The sequence below is a fragment of the Haliotis asinina genome, chromosome 5, assembly GCF_037392515.1.
Source record: "Haliotis asinina isolate JCU_RB_2024 chromosome 5, JCU_Hal_asi_v2, whole genome shotgun sequence".
Classification (NCBI taxonomy): Eukaryota; Metazoa; Mollusca; class Gastropoda; order Lepetellida; family Haliotidae; genus Haliotis; species Haliotis asinina.
The window spans coordinates 47,082,141-47,100,372 of NC_090284.1; the positions used below are offsets into that span (position 1 = coordinate 47,082,141).

Genomic DNA, 18,232 nt, shown 5'->3' on the forward strand with positions numbered 1-18,232 from the left:
GAAATAACTGACCAAGTCAAGCTTATTTCCATTTAGTGATTATCATTTTAAATAAAAAAATATAATCTTAAAGCTCTACCATGAAAGTATCCTTTGTTGGATTTCTTAAAAAGAATTGAGAGAAGCCATATATGCCTTGAACAAAAAATATCTTCTCTTTAAAAATGTGAAACAAATACCCTCTGTGTTTCATAGGCTTAATATGATACAATTTAATTTGTCTTGTAGCAAAAACTACCTGCCCCTAGATAAACTTGGAAACGTTGCAACAAAAATATCACAGATATGTAGGTTACAGAACAGAAGTTAAAGCTTGGAGCTAAAGAGCCAAAACAAAACACGATTGTCATGTAAATATGGTGAATAACTGCAGCATAAGTACTGTGAATATAGAAAAAGCTAAAAGAAAATAAAATTGACTATGTCTAAACAGGTTATTAGACAACAAATTATCAAAGTCTTTTACTTTGTGTAATATATCTCAATACTTTGTGTTTGCAGTCCAAGCATGTTGTCAATATATCATGCAACTTGATGTTTTTCTCCAAAAGCAGCATAACTCTCTTACGTTTTGTGACAACGCACAAAAATAGTTTTTGTTTATTTCACTTGTGCAGTAATCTCTATTTTAATCATGCCATGTAAAAAATCCAATTTCTGGACATTGTTGCCCATATAAAATGGTTCCAAATATATACAAAAATTGCAAGATCTGGAAAAGATTTTGTCATGGGATGACACAAAGACTGGATGTCATGAAGAGGTAGTTGGAATATCATCGATAATTAGAAAGTACTATCTACCTTCCCCTGGTCAGTATTTCAGAACCCAAGGTGAAATATTTCAAACTGCAGTGGGAACCTGAAGCTGGAACATTTTACAGTGTGAATGTCTTTGGCATGAATTTCAAATTTGTTTAATAGCAAGGCCAATATTTAAAGGATGAACCCAACAGAGTATATAATAAAAATACACTTTACCAAACACCTTTTCGCCATTGTGGTAAAGAATGCGCATGAGCTACTTCCACATTAAAGATTATTAAGTTTTTTTCTGATTAGATTTCTAGCAGGTGACATTGGATCCACCCATGACACAACAACTTCTTGTGTAAAAGTAGCCATATTAGCTGCTATAAACACTCATGACAGTAGCTGTCCTGTAAAATGTATAAGTACTATTAAATGCAGTATTTCACTGAATAAAAAATTTGATACATCATTTTTGTTTGCTTTTCAAAATTTTTTGTATTGATTCTATTTGTCTTAACTGGTATATTGACCACAAAAATTTTGATAAGCAGTGGACAACTGTTGGTTTGGCATAAAATATCTTTGATAAAACCCTAGATTCAACATTGGTTCATATATCATTGTTGGTTTATACATCCATGTTGGCGTATATGTCAACATTAGTGTATATATATACTCTTAAAAAAATGTAGAGGATAATGAACTTTCAATTTGGACAGGAATTGTAAACGTTAACAAACGTCTCAAGGACAGACATCTTATGAACGCACCACCATTTCCCTCTGTTACTAAAAACAATGCATGATATGCACAACGCAGTAGCCCCATACACGTGCATGGGGTCCCATTCTTGATTTTGACGTTTTTTCAAGAAGTTCAAGAAATCACTTAGAATTTCAATTTTGATACTCATCTTGCATCATACATTTGTTAGTGTTTGTTCTAGTCGTTTGTTTTAAAATGAAAATCGTAGACATGCAAATTACATGCCATACACCAATCATCTTTCAAAAGCAACTACATTCCAAACAACTATGGTTGTAAGGGAGTGCAAATGGTTATGTACTCTCAAAACATTCAATAATATATTATTAACATTGATTGACTCCGATAAATCTCCTAAAAATGTTTAATCGTAAATAAATTGAAGATCCCCTACTCTTTTTGAAGAGTATATATCAACATTGGTTTACATATCATTGTTGGTGTATATAGCCAACCCAGTAACATCTTGTTCTGATACATTATCCAGGAGCTGATTAGAGTGAGTGAGTGAGTGAGTTAATATTTAACGTCACATCAGAGCTGATTAGAGAGTCAGTGGAAGCTGAGGAAGGGGTGGATATACCTTCAGAGTTCATCATGTGCCACTGTATTCTGACCACCAACATTGATGGCACTGGCACCCAGAAGGTAAGTGCATACAGCATAGAAATGGAACAGAGCACCTACAATCACAAAACAGTGCCAGATGGCATGGGCGAAAGGAATGAGGCCATCGCTTTTAAAAAACACGACTCCACACATGTACATGCTTCCACCAATGAGCACCTCATAGATGCCGGAACACTCTTCCTGAGGAGAGATAAGAAAAATTGTAAACCAAAAGTTACTGTGTTCTGTAATCTGATTGGTTGAAAAACATGATTAAATGGTATTAGATTCCCGGAAACTGAAAGACTATTCACCACGTATTGACACGTAAACAATTGTTTTGTTGTGTCATCAACAGTGGTGACGTCATTCAAATCATATTGTGACGTAAAGTTAGAATGACGTCACAAATGAGGAACTCCAGATGCTACCATGAGAACCAGCTGAACTGGCCAGCTGATGACACTTCACTGCTGTGTCCGTATTATTCGATATAAACGAGTGCAGACACTAAAACCCCTTTGGTTTGCTTTTGTGTTTACAATGTCGATAAACATCATGTGTTGGCCAATTTCCGGGTGTTATTGAGTATTTGAAGCACGGGAATATTTCATTTGAAATCTCCGGCTGACGCCGTCGGTTCCAAATGCATTCCCGTGCTTCCAATACTCAATAACACCCGGAAATTGGCCAACACATGATGTTTATCTCCTAAATGATACATATATGGGTCCCAAAGAATGCAGCAAAGAGTTGACAGCTAGACAGCCTGCCAAACTAATAATATAATTACAACGAGATCATTTACAATGCTTCTTAGCATGAAGATCTGAGGACAGATACAGGTAAAGTAGGGCAAACTGACTAATCAACCAATGAGAATTAAGGTATCAAAATTATTGATACAAGAAGGCACTGCCTTTAGAAATGTGTATGCAATTTCCGGCTCTCGACAAAAAAAATCAAGGTGTTCTGAAGGCTAAAAAATAAGGCACTATGAATGAATTACGGTATTTTGTATTATGTATACACAGTCATTTTCGAGAGCCTCAGCATTTCCACCCAAAAGGGTATACTCCTGTGGCATATCTGGGTGCAAGCTGTGCACAAGAATGACAAGTCTTTATGGATGATCAGTTTCTTTATTGTATACTAGCTACCAAAAATGCCTCTCAAACACTTGAAGCTGTGCTAACCATATTCTCTGTCAAATGCCATGGGCGTTTTCTTCAAAGAATACATTTTCACAAGTTTCTGTTTAATAAAAAAAAGAAATAGATTCTTTTCAACAGTCACAGAATATTACTTAACATAGGATGAAATATATCTGTCAGTGTTAGAAATACCTGTCTGCCCGACCCTCTTTTACCGGTTATTTTCAGCATGGAAAGCCAGATTATCAAATTCACCTGCCCGACGGATGGGTTAAAATTTAGACATGTATGTGAAGATATTTTGTGAGCAGGTAAGGGTTGGTCACAGCTGGCAAGTTTTACATCTAACCAGCCCTGTGATCTGGCTGAAATTTTATGGGAGTTTCATACCCTGTTTATGTGAAGATGTGTCAACTGAACCAAGGGAGATAACTATTCACTTTAGACTCCCAAAGGACACATTCATCTGGAAAAGGGGACCTATTTCCAATCAAATAGTTGATTCTGAAGACAACTCATACATAAAAAAATGACCATGGCAGTAAAATCTAAACATGCTCTTACAGTACAACTATTCACACTTTACTGTAGGTTATGCCAAGTCCTGGTATTCGATTAACAGCCTTTTGCATTCAAATTAATTATTCTTTTCCCACACTAAGCTGAATAATTAGAATTATGCAATGATGAAACTTGTTTACATACCATGAGAAATACTGCAGATGACGGAAGGATCCCGATACCCATGTAGAACACAATCTCCAGCCATTTGTACCTGGAATAGAGACAACATAGTCACACATCCATCTAGCATATCACACAGGCTCAGGGAACTCATGTCACACAATATGGCCAGACAGCCAATAAAATAAACTACATTAGACACTGTAAATCACATCCAACACTGAGGGTGCTTTACATACTCAAAATGAGTGGTAGATATACTGACAGAATTGTTACTGGTAATGGTAGATATAACAGTAGGTGATATGACTTAATACATTCTATTGATGGTAGATATACTGGTATGTGATACAATATACTCACTGTTTGTGGTAGATATACTGGTAGGTGATGCAGTATGCTCATGGTAGATATACCAGTAGGTGATACAGTATACTCACTGTACATAGGTGATTTACTGATAGGTCATGCAATATACTCACTACTCATGGTTGATACAGTGATAGGTGATGCTATATACACAATGTTCGTACTAGATATACTGGTAGGTGATGCAGTATACTCACTGTTCATGATAGATATACTGAAAGGTGATATAACTCACAATTCAATGTTCATGGTAGACACACTGGCAGGTAACATGGAATACTCACTTTATTGGTAGGCGATATGTCCCACTACTCTGGTAGATGGTGCTCTATACTCACTGTTCGTGGTAGATATATTGGTAGGTGATGCCATATACTCACTGTTCGTGGTAGATATACTGATAGGTGATGCCATATACTCACTGTTTGTGGTAGATATACTGGTAGGTGATGCCATATACTCACTGTTCGTGGTAGATATACTGGTAGGTGATGCCGAAGGCTGCCAGGGACCAGATAAGCAGGATGAGATGATGACCCCACCATCCCAGGTCTTTCAGGGCCAACCTACACACATGGCACAGGGCAGAGTAAATACAGATTCATTCTAACATGGACAAATTAGTAATTACCTGCAGGTACAAAGGTGAAAATAATCCATTTACTCTGTATAGCTTTTGTGATGGGCCAGTCCTTAGAGGCCCAATATCACCCCACATTTCTCTCAAATAAAAAAATATATTTATCTCAATGATATTAAATATCAGTCCTGAGGAAAGCTAGAACATAATTTCTTACCCCTATAAGTTCAAAATGAATTAATGCAACACTGCATTATATTGTCTTTATGGCCCTCTCTCGGCTGAACACTGCTTTCAAGCAAACCCCACAGAGTTATGTCCCTTGGAATGTTTTTCATGAACATCCTATAACGCAACTTGCGTATGAGGCCAATTCGGAAAACACTGACATCACCAAGAGCTACAGTTTTCCATGTACGAAACAATGGTTTACATTTCATATATGACAAGTTTTACCTGTAAGGAATCTGTTTGCCTCTAAGTTTCAATTATCCATTTCAGCAAGTTGAAAGTGATAAATCTTTTATTGCATCAATTGGAAGCAAATTAAGTACATATGCCCAGTATTTATGAAATATGGGCTAAAATATTGTGGAAAATGGGTGACATTGTGCCTTTAATTGAGTCTCGTTAAAAAATATCAAATCACATACTACTCAAAACCTGACACGACATATCTGTACACAAAATTTAACAAATATACTTTCTATCAGCTGTATATTTCACATTCATGTGTTAATCACCCCTTGAATTTGTTGTCAGTCAGAGTGATAAGCACTAATCCTAACCCTGATTTACTCTTTGATGCAGTTTAACATGGCAGAAGTCTACCTTTACAAAGAAAGGCTTCAAAACCAAAAGCACATGTGTGGAATCAAACTGAGGTCTTGTGTGTGACACTATCCACTGACCCAACCTGCTGGAATCAGAACTCACCATGGAGTGTAGGAAGCAGCAATGAAGACATAGATGACGGCACGATCACCAATATGGAAGAAGTTCTTGAATGAGCTGAAACAGAAACAGATGACATATTTATCTGAGGGATATAAGAGGCATATTTTTTTCAAGCTTGGGGTGTTTTTTTTAAAAAGATTTCAAAATCTCATCTTGAGTGTGAGGCAGACGTTTCACTTGGTAAAGTTTCTGTGCATCTGAAACTGAATGTAACTGATTTTGTAGGTAGAACATAAAGTAAAATGTAGAAAGGTGAGGCATCTCAGAGTGAGTGAGTGAGTTTTACGCCACACTCAGCAATATTCCAGCTATATGACGGCGGTCTGTAAATAATCGAGTCTGGACCAGACAATCCAGTGATCAACAACATGAGCATGCGTCAACCATGTCAGCGAGCCTGATCACCTGATCCTGTTAGTTGCTTCTTACGACAAACATAGTCGCCTTTTATTGCAAGCATGGCCTATTCTACCCTGGGACCTTCACGGGTTGAGGCATCTCAGAATATTAACGAACGGCATACATTGTGAACGCCTATTTCATAGTCTTATATAACACCAAAAAGCATTCTCACGTAATGAAAAGTGTTGAAAATGTCTTCAACCAATCAAACCTGACTTCTAACAACACTTTCAGCTTTTAAAATCACTTGGGCTCCAGATATTTGTTAACTAAAACATCAAAATGTATTTAATGTGATCTCTTAAGGGATCTCAAAGGGCCACATGGTCACTATCTTTGTCTATTTTTGTCATGACTGAAGGAAATACACAAAACTGTAGGGGAAAGAGGGAAGTTCCTTTAAAGATTACTTAACTCACAGAGCTAGTACAGACTACCACTTATTGTGATAGTCATCTGGGACACAATGGTACAGTTTAAACATGGATACCCACTCACATGATGCTGACTCGGAGATGCCCTGCTCCTTGGTTTTCCCCTTTAATTCAAAGCACCAGACAGGCTACCATCAACCAGGGAATGCAACAAAGCCCATACATTCAAAAACACCTGCCTCAGCAAGAATCACTTGAGACTCCCCTGCCCCCTCACCTGCTGAACTTGCTGGCACAGAAAGAGACAGTGTGGAAGGTAGTGGACACACTGAACAGTGTTGCAAGGGCACCGCCGTACACTACAGCGATGATCAACTGGACCTGTGTTACCGACAGGTACACCATCCATAGTAGACCCAGGACACTTGGCAAGATCCATAACTGTGGGAAGCAAAGCTCAATGTAACAACCATTGGAAATGGAACCTCTTTTTAAGAAAGTCACATGATACATATCCTTGCATTTGTCACATAGTAGATCAACTTGTCTCAGATATAAATTCTTTCTGAAAAAAGTTTCTTTCTACCAATGTGGGGAATCGAACCCAGGTCTTCAGGATGATGAGCAAATGATTCACTCAGTCGGCTGTCCCACCACCCTTCTTCTACGAAGCAAGTTCTAGCAAGACGTCACTGCATTCAGAAACGTATATAACATATACTTCCATTGGTACTGTGTTTTTGAGATGGAGAAAACATCCATAATTCTCCATATGCATTTAGCAAAACTTGAATGCCTGGGGCTTCTTTCACAAAGCAGCCTTTACTAAGGTTAACCTTAACTCCCATTCTTTAACACTGCACTAAGGCTACCACAAACTTAGGTAACCTTTGCGCAGTGTTAAAGAATGGGAGTTATGGTTAACCTTAGTAAAGGCTACTTTGTGAAAGGAGCCCCTGGACAACAAATACTTAATTTGAAAGTTCACTTGATTCAACCTCCTGATGGGAGGGGGGATGTAAGTCTATCATTCATACAAGTGTATAAGATATGTTCTTTATCTGATTGGAATTCAAAATTTCTACATTTTGATTCAAGAATCACACTTGCCCTTTTAAAAGGAATGAAAACACAGAAAAATTATTAAGCATATTTTGAGGAAGTGTCTCAGCTGGATCAAACCAAAGGATAAAAACAGTATACATAGCAGTCATATATGGATCAGGCTACTAGTGTGTGAGGTAGGTACTACATTTAGTGTTCATAAACCAACATGACAATGCCTAAGTCAATCAGTGATTGAGTTTTGATTGAATATTAACAAATGGGAAAGTTGAGACACTACTGGGAGAACTGTTACTACAAGTATTATCCAGTCTTTGAAGGACATTTAGAAGTGAAATATATAAGAATGAAGATTTTTGTGGATATCAACTTCTTTATTATGAGAACACAACATTTCGGAGTTAATGCTTACTCCTTCATCAGGTGAAGGAGAATGGGGTACAGAGCTATATTTATATGTACAGGTAAACAATAACAAAGTAACAAGTGGAATGAGTTAACAAAGCTGTATATACGTACCCCATTCTCAGTCACCTGATAAAGGAGTAAGCATTAACTCCAAAATGTTGTGTTCTCATAATAAAGAAGTTGATACCCACAAAAATCTTCATTCTTAAGTATTATCCACACAATCATCTACACTGATAACTGCGACTTAGTTGCTTGACAATGTTTGCTCAACACAGTGCTACTTTACATGTGCATGGTGAGTCAAGCCCCTTTAAAATACCAGATATAGCGGGAACATTGTTAAAAGCAGTGTTATATAGAGCTGCAACGATTCAGTGCCATTCAATAAAAATCAGACACCTTAGTTTCTATTTTCTATAACCATCATCACCATTTAATTTGATATAGGAATGTGTATTTAAATGATTTCCACCCAGCCAGAGCAAAAACTTTGACTCCAACTCAAGTAGTTTTGAATTTGAAATAAAGCGAAACATGATTGGTTGAAGCCAAGCTAATTATACAGTGAGAATTGTTGTTAGCAGACATTGCAAAGTTGGCAAAGTATTTCACAATAAAAAGGTCACCTCTGAGAGTTAAATGAAAACTGATGTTTTTACTTACATGAAGAGGGGCACGGTAGTGATTAAAGAATTCACTCACAAAGCCAAAGATATGGGTTTGATTCCCTACATGGGTACAATGTGTTGAGCCCATTTCTGGTGTCCACCGTCGTGATATTGCTGGAATATTGCTATAAATGACATAAAACTATACTCACTCATTCACTCACTCACTCACTCACTCACATGAAGAATCAAATCTGAAATTATCAAATCGAGGTCTGGGTGAATTGTTGCAGCCCTAGTGTTAAACCAAACTCACTCAATGACTCACATATCCTCACAGAAACATGGGAAAATAACAAGCATAAAATCATTCATGAAATCATCTAATACCTCCTGTACAAGTAGCACTTACCCCGTGAGAGATAACATTGGCAATGTGTTCTGCATCTGTAGGGACGTAGGCTTGTCCTGGCTTGGCACGACTGTTCATCAACCTACAACCAAGACCCATCAAAACACAGTGACCATTCGAAATATCCAACCATTATTTGAGGACCTGGTCATCTGGTCATTGACATGAGGAGAATTGACCATACACATTTATCTCTGAGGTACATAAACTACATGAATATGTATTAATTTCCATATCACTACAAATGGTTGTCAGTAATTTTCAAGAGCATTCTATCCCAACTCTGTCAAATTTTATCCTATCAGAATTGTATGAACTCTTTAAATTGCTGGAGGTTCTGAGATGTTGTGGGTACTCTGCTACATTTGGCAAAGTTGTAATAGAAGACGCTATACCCTTAGTCCTGCAATACACTTGAGTGGAGTGGCCAGGTGGACTTCCAGTGTGCTATGTGATTGCCGTAACAATTCATTTCAAATAACCTTTAGCAGTTAGCGATTTATGTAAATACCTCTGGCATGAAGATGGAATGTTAGCAGAGACCGATGCAACAGATCAGAGTGAGGATGAACCAGTAGATCGGCGCAATCTGGAAGTGGTAAATGACTTGAATTGGCCATTGAAGAAAACACATCATCCCAGGGAATGGCCTGAGCATCAAGTTCCCAAGCCATAGGGTCCACAATCAGGGACACAAATAGGGACATGGTGATTGAACCAAGTAGCGAACAGATCTACTGTTGGCTTTGACTCTGCAAGGCACAAGGTCAGGAAGGCACACCTGCAGAATGCAGTTTCTACTCTTTCATGGAAGGACAAACTGGAGGGACAGAGATTCTGTGATGTTCTTCAGCCCCAGGATGTGGTTAGCCCAAACTGTGATGTTGAGTGAGTCCACTACTGATTGAGAAGTTGAGATCACTACCCGTGCAGAGATGCGTCAACATACAGGTGGTGAGTGGGGACAATCGACCTTAAACAAACTCCTGCGCAGACATTCAATTCATCCATCAACCACTGGAGATGGGCCTGGAGCGCCTGAGATAGGACAATCAACACATGAGGGTCACCTACCCTGATGTATGGAGCCAGAAAGAGTAGTACACCCTGAAGGAAAAGTTTACCCTTGAGGGTCAAGGCCTGGGCAGAGTCATTAAATCCAGAAGCTCTTGCCCTTGACGAAGAGTCTAGAGCTGTGAAAATGCCTGGGGTACCAAAGAGATACAGCACAACCATTCTGTTGATCAAGCTACCACTGAAGGACTTGATGAAGCTGTTCTAGAAGGACTCCTAGGGGTTGTCGACCTCAGATTCAGGCATAGACAACACTCACTTGGCCAAAACTGTACATGAAGGCCTGCAACTATTGCAACTGAAGAAGGGATCTCACCTGAGATAAGAAATGTTCAATGAGCTACCGTAACAGTACTGATGAAGAGCTGAATGTAGTAAGTGCTGGGCATGGAGATTGTCAGACAAACTGCAGGAACGTTGGTTGTGCAAACTGTGATCCCAGGAAGGTCCAACTCATAAAATCCAGACAAAGCAACACTTGCTACTTGACCAAAAAGCACTCCTGGTACCACACCCAGAAATTAAATATGTCTGTCCAGAAACTTGCTGATGATGTAGATGGAATGGTGATGCAGAGGACAACCAAATGCAGACTGGATCCAGTGAGTGATGGGACACCAGTGGACAATGCACAGATTGCTGTAGTGGGAAATGACCCAAGACTCGCACTAGAAACAACCAGCGTGCATGAAATCATCACCATGAAGGAAGCAACCAGGATGAATTCCAATCATAACAATGCATTCGGTTGAACTGCTGTCCCAATCAGAAACAGTGAAGCGTTGATCCAATCTCTAAGTGCACACTGGGCTGAAGTGTTGATCCAGTTGAAGGTGGACTGGGCTAAAGAGTTGGACCCAATAAGTGGAGAACAGAAGTGAAATGGTGCACTGCTTCATCCTACAGTGAGAGTGATGCACTGCTACAAAGTGCAGGGTCAAATCATAGCAGCACCCTGGCCTGTAACAACAAATCAAACAGAAGTGTAGGGTCATACTGGAGCATTGAATTGTGGGAGAGTGATGCACTCTAGCGAACCTTTGACCAATACACTATGGGTGGACAAGATCATAACACTGATGAGAATGGTGCACAAGCAGAAAATAGGGAGTATTGAACATGATATGATCACTAGAGTTGGTGGGATTGCTGTAGACAAGCTGCGAGACAATAAGTCACTGTAGGTAAGTTATTTGCAACTCCAGATAAAAGAGATACAGTGTCAGTAGTTGCTGACAAAAATCATATAAGGTGTTTGAAAAAAGTAACTAGAACTGTCAGTCGGGACTGTGACAGCGAAGTGTGTCCCGTTACTGAACTCAAAAGTTGGAGTTGGAAAACCAATGTAATTCTCACTGAGGAATCTGATGTTGCTGAAATCTTTATCAGGTGATGGTGATGAACAGTGAGCTGGAAGATACAGACGATCTCACTTCAGATGTAGAAATGATGATAGACTCTTGGAAAAAGTCTGCTAATCCCTGTCAGCCTTTTGCCTTGTGCCCATTCAACGATAAGAGGGGACGGTTAGCCCCATGATGAAAAGTAGAGATGCATTGCAGACAGAGCCTTACACACATCCACAGGGTATAGCAACAAGGTGGGGAATGATGGGTATGCTCTCAGGTGATGCTTACTGAGATGACTGACAGGTCCTGCTATGGAGTGGGGGCAGTTTAAGTAAACTTAGCCTCAGTACTTTTTGTTACACTCCACTACAGAGTCTAACAAAACCTTATGGGAGATCGCATCAGGTAACCTTTGAGATTGACCAATCAGAAGACCTCTCACCAAAATCACGAAGGTGGACATTTGCTTTGACGTTTTGAAGTTTTTATCTCAAAAAGGTTCGTACGCGAACGATTCCGCAAGCTATTCAGCGTACGTTCACTTCCAGGTGATGCACATGGCACACATTACACCCATGACAACAGTGAGTAAACAGTCACTGAAAATAGAGTTTTGGGCAATATTCAAGGATGTCAGTTTGCAGAAATATTAGCTAATGGTGGCCATGTCAACTGAAACCCCAAAGCATATAATATACTGCAGCTCAAATAACTGTGTTATATGTGGATTTTTGTTTGTGGAGAGATCTGTGTCAGTGACCTGCATATTTTGTAAGTCCCTCCGATCCCTAAGTAGTAGCCGTTGTCTGATTGGGTATATCTATTTAACAGTCTTGTGTTTGATTGGACTGTCATAGGTCGCTCAAAGGTTACCTGTCACGACCTTCTACTAAGATTTGTTAGATTCAGTGGTGGAGTGTAACGAATAACACTGAGACTAAGTTTACTTAGACTGGGTGTGGGGTTAGAGGTTAGGTGACTAGAGACCAGCACGTTTCCACACATGGTCATAGAAAAAGAGTGCATCCCGTGAGATAAGATTAGCCTAAAAATTTGAGTATTTATCAGATATGATATGCAGAAGTACTTCAGGAGACTGGGGTGCAACAGTATGCTGTGCCACAGTTCCTTACGTATTTCAGTAAGGAGCTGTTGGTTGGTACAGTTTATTTTGGTTTTGTTCATTAACAATAAAATCGGTCGGATAAATGTTCTTGTGGAAAAGCACTGTCAGTTTGGTTGTTCCAAGCATAAATCTTTTGGAATTTGCATCCAAATGCAGGGCTTACAATAATGGTATCTCCCATGTCTGTGGTGACAAAAAAGTCAAAATGGCCACAAACCCCTAGCCAAAATGGCCACACCAAAAAGTCAAAATGGCCATACATAATTTTATTATTTTTTAATACTTGTAACATTTGTATTATTTAATATCAAGGTGTAAAATGACAAAAGATGTTTTATCAGGCAAAACTTGATGTTTATTACACATGTATTATTAAAGTATTTTCAACAAATAACAAGTATATATATGTATGTTCTTAAATATCAGAATCAAAGAACACTTATCATCTATGTCAAAATCAGATTGAAAATCAACAATATCAGACCACATCATCAAATTCCCAATCACAACCTAATTTGGAACTATGTAAAAAACACTTGTAAGTGAAAAAACACTTGCAGAAGCAGCTCAAATCTGGAGACACAAGCCATCAATCAAGAGAGATCAGGGATATCTCATCCCAACTGCATACAATGAACTGATAAAAACAACAGGTTAGAGCTCACTAGCCATCATTACTAATTATCCTATCAGACATGTATACTTTGTTTCAGACTTAGTTACCACTGGCTTCTTCTTATTGTCAGATCATCACCACCATCCACTGTTGTTGTTAATCCCTTTGAGTAATACTACATGTTGCAGTAAAGAAACTGTTATCCATAAAGAATCTAACTTTCTCATTTCTCATCAACTTCTAATAATGCTAATCAAAAAAACAAGCTCTACAGGGCTAAACTTTCTATCCTTGTAGAGGCCCTAGGCTGCGAAGATCTCTTCCTGATTACGGGTAACTGTCCTTCTTGTGAACTTTCTTAGTTTGTCGTCATGGATGCCGTTGTGTGGATGTTGACATATATACTTGACAGCCATGATAGAGATAAGTGATATCCAGTTCATATCTGTCCATCATTATTTAGTAAAGTATAATGACATTGAGTTAAGTGTCATATAACTTCATTTTAAGATGTTAATATCAAATCATGTAAATGTTATGAGTATTAAAACATAAATATATAACTTAAATAATGCATGGCCATTTTGACTTTTTTGTGTGGCCATTTTGACTAGGGTCAGTGTGGCCATTTTGTCATGTGGCCATTTTGACCTGTTCCCTTTAATCCAATACTTGACAAAACACTGGTTCCTGACATGTCCTCACATGGGCTTGTAAAAACAGTTTGTAACAAGAAAGCGAAGTCATCAATATCCATCCATGTCAAACTTGTTGCCATGGAAACACCAAAATATTTTCTTCAGAATTCCCAAACTATCAAAAGGCACCAGTACACCACTAGACCAATCCAGGTATCAAATTTGGTGAAGAAATAAGGATCGGTTTTAGGGTTCTGCTTTGGAAAACAGCACTATCACCAATTTCAGTTTAAGTCCTACTTGTTGCCATGAATGTGCCCAAAATATTTTATTAAAGGGGCACTGATGAGGAGCGAATAATGCTTCTCATCAATTACGAAACCAAGCAGCAAATTGGTCAGCACCCACTCCCTTGACTGTGACGGACAAGGGGACTGGGCTCCTGTCCACATTAGCAGAATTTCTTCACCCTAAAAAGTGAGGAGGCCGGATGCCCATCACATGTCGTTATTTTAAAATATCCACGGTATTCCTTATCTGATTGTAACAAAATATCCCAGCAGTGTAGTTTTTTTCTGATGCTTGGATGGTATAGTGACTGATCCAATTTGATCCTATTTCTGTGTTTTTTACCTCGATATTTAATCATGTCATGTGAAAATATGACACGTACCAAGCCATTTGGTTCATATAAGTCCGAAAGATTCCAAAACTTTATATTTAGATAGTTTTGAGGGTTGGTCCAGCTGTCAAAGCAAACATCATACGTAAAGTTTGGTAGCTACAGCCCTGGTTTAGTATCTATGATAATAAAAAAACACAGTTGATTTATCTGAATTCATAAACTAATAACAACGACTTTGCCTTTGGTAGAGAAATCTGAAAATTTTCTTGCGTGTAAAAAAACGGATTATACCCATTTAACCAAGTACACAGCAAACACCTATGTGCATTTCTTGTGTAACAACAGAGTTCCGTTGGTATCCTCAAAACAGTTTCGGCCTAAAAGTGTTTTCAGGCTGCATGCGTCACAGAGATTACATCTTCCTTGCTGTAACTCACATTATTTGTCATCATTCACTTGATGATCAGTTAATGAATTTATAATGGGTATAAATAGTGGTAACATTCGACATAGGTTCCCATTTGACATTTCTCCTGTCTGGAGTAAATACTTAACATTATAAATTAAGGTCTATAATGGCAAATGTATTGCATGTTATGTAATATGTGCATGTAAATGACGCAAGAGGGTTTATCAGCTGAGTTACAAAAACAAAAATTGATGAAAGGATTAACTGATAACACACTGACTGATTAATTACTTCCACAGTGGATTTGTCAAAATGGCAATGTTTATGAGTGTAGATTTAAGTAATCTATACTGAGTACACCCTGTCGTAAAGTACGAGTGTAAAAACAAAATCCTTCCTACAAAGAATTAATCGCCACTGTATTATTTATTGATTGTTGCTCATTATTGGCTAACTAATGGCGGACATCATACAGTTAGTTGCCAGGTGTGCTGTCCTGGGTGACCAGTGAGATTATGTTTACACCAGTGTGAAAATTCTCAAACGATGTGTCACTTTTTCGCATATTAGGCTGTTGAAAGACACAAGACACAGAGCAGGATTATTAACCAGCTGCAGATGAATGGAATATCTTTCTTTTATGTGAAGATTGATGGATACATTCCTGAATGAGGTAATAGCCTGACATTGTTGCTATAACTTTCATCTGTCTTAAAATTTAATATTTGCATTTTGTTTTAATTTATTTCTTGTAGCATTCAGCAGAAGCTGTATTACAGAAAACATGCCCTAGGTCGCGAATAGGGTGTGTGTGAAATATGATTCACGTTGGCAATCTATACAATGTTTAGATATTAAAATCATGTTAGAAATTCACTGTAAGTATAAGCAGACCATGTTGGTTTTTTTTATTCACTTTCAAAATGCATACAAATGTGACAAGGAACTAAATATAAAGACCTACACTGACTTCGTTATTTTTCTGTCCTAACGGGGTTTTTTTATATCAGATGAGTAAACTTCAAGGTGTTTGATTTGTTTTCATAATAACGAAATAAAATGACTTCATCTTTGTAGATCAGTCTACACATAAACTATCAATTGCTCATATGGGAGGTGCAGCAGAGATCATGAACCAGTCACGAATACTGGGATATCATCCAGGTACTCGCAGGAGAAAAACAATAACAAAAGAAACCACCAGTCCACGGAAATTGCTTGGCATCAGTGCCCCTTTAAGAAATCCAAAACTACCAAAGGGCACCAGTACACTGCCAGAGCAATCTATGTGTCAAGTATGGTGAAGAAATACTGAGCGGTCTTAAAGTTCTGTTCTGGAAAAGATAAATGTGCATGGATGCATGGACAGCCACACAGACGGACAGAGCGCATTGTAACACCCCTGCAAAACATGCTCTGGTGGATAAAAACAAAGGTCCATGCGTTATCACCCTGTTAATTAACTCCCAATTAGCAAGTGTTGTGGCCAAAGAGATGTCACTTGTCAACTGGCCATTGACAGGTTGACTGGCCTTTTTTTCAGCAATATGAGGGGGGTGATGATGTAGGATTGTCCAGATTGATACTGTCATTGGGACCAGAAAATGGTGTTGGAATTTGGAATGTACAGATGTCGGATAAAAGCTGCTGGGACCAACAAAATATGTCAGAATTCACAGACAGAGTATTAAATTTCACAGCGATAACAAAGCAGAGTTATATCAAATACCATGCTGATTTATTCTTTCATAATTACATCATCATGATTATGCCATAAAAAACATGGAAAGTGGAAAATTATTCAGGACACGTTACTTCCTTAAAGTCACTTGCCTTGTGACAAGTGGCTTTTGAAAAAAATTGGAACCTGTGAAATGAAAGTGCCTTTTCGGGATCTTATTCATCCAGTCGAATGAATTTGCATGAGTTCTTGACAATAGTGGCACAGAAATGTCAGAAACAGTAGCTACATGAAGATGTCATCTTGACAATAGTGGCACAGAAATGTCAGAAACAGTAGCTACATGAAGATGTCATCTAGAATTAAATTACATGGAATATTTTTGATGACATTCTGAAAGAAGTGTACATAAGCTGAGTAAGATGTTACTTTTTGTTAAACCAAACATACCATATTTTCAAAGTGAATTTTGGTATAACAAAACAAAAACACAAAACAGCAGTATACCAGTTCAGTCCTATTAGGAGATACTATTTTACAAACAAATGCAAAACAAGATTACCTCTTATAGTCAGTATGTGAGGAGATTTGTCGCAGTAGGTGTGGCATCTTGCTGATGTTGATGTCACAACTACTGCTGTTGCTGCTGCACCTCATTTCTCCTGCTGCTGTCACGTGTTCACAGCCTTAAAAAGAAAAAATATAAACTGAGCTTCAAAACCCAACACATGATCACTTCCATTGAAGATCTTACCTTTGAAATATATCATATCTTATGTCATAAGCTTTCAAGTTTGAAAAGTATATCTTATTGTTAACCACTTCAACTATCAATCTAAAAATTATATTTTGAGACATGTCTCATCAAACACATAAATGTACAGTGAGTTCCTCATTACAAATATTATTTGTTTTATCATTTTGAAATCTAAAGTAATACACGCGACGAAATCTTTGTGGATATAGTCATCAAACAAAGTTGGACTTAACATGATCACAGGAAATGATAACACAAAATTTGGTAAGAACTTGAAATGTATCCTATTTATTAGGATTATTTGGAGGTTTTAGGGTCATAGGGTTATGGTAAGGATGTTGATTAGGTTTAGGGTAGTGGTTAGTATTAAGGATTATTTTTTTTATAAATAAACATTTGTTATTTATTATCGAATGATAAAATATAACGGGGGTTACGGTTGGGAAATTTTCACAACATTTTGTAAATGTTTCATGTAACCATGGTAACATTTGAAAGGGAAACATGAAACTCACTTATAATAACTGACCATTGATACGTGTGGTGTGCTTTAAATATTCAGTCCAACAAAGTAACTGGTAAAAATATCGTATTTATGGTCTCTGCATAAATGTACAGATTAAATAAACATAATGACGATCGTAAACTGATACTTTGCTTGTATGTGTCAGAGTAAGACATTTACCATTAACATCGTTTTCGTTGATTTCCCTTCCCTTGCTGTTGCAGATAGCAACGACCCGCCCTCACTGCACTCTCGTCAACTGCAGTTTGTATCCAGTCAAGGTCCAGTAGTCAATGTTCTACTTCCGGAT

General features: G+C 38.0%; 1 protein-coding gene across 1 annotated transcript; it reads right to left on the reverse strand.

Annotated features, from left to right (window-relative positions):
- Positions 1–1,046: 1,046 nt before the first annotated feature.
- On the reverse strand, positions 1,047–18,217 carry LOC137284634 (monocyte to macrophage differentiation factor 2-like). The gene is made up of 8 exons (XM_067816525.1): positions 18,103–18,217; positions 17,223–17,346; positions 9,143–9,224; positions 6,924–7,087; positions 5,850–5,924; positions 4,798–4,899; positions 3,986–4,055; positions 1,047–2,327 (listed from the first exon to the last, which is right to left on the reverse strand). The coding sequence occupies exons 2-8, from the start codon at positions 17,315–17,317 to the stop codon at positions 2,103–2,105; spliced, it is 813 nt and encodes a 270-aa protein (XP_067672626.1). The 5' UTR covers positions 17,318–17,346; positions 18,103–18,217; the 3' UTR covers positions 1,047–2,102.
- Between the last annotated feature and the right edge of the window lie 15 nt (positions 18,218–18,232).

Coding starts and splice junctions, on each gene's coding strand:
- LOC137284634 (XM_067816525.1), bottom strand. CDS start 17,317: ATGAGGTGCAGCAGCAACAGCAGTAGTTGTGACATCAACATCAGCAAG. Junction 9,225..17,222: donor TCACATACTGACTATAAGAG/GTAATCTTGTTT, acceptor TCTTGGTTGTAG/GTTGATGAACAGTCGTGCCA. Junction 2,328..3,985: donor CATCTGCAGTATTTCTCATG/GTATGTAAACAA, acceptor ATCTCTCCTCAG/GAAGAGTGTTCCGGCATCTA.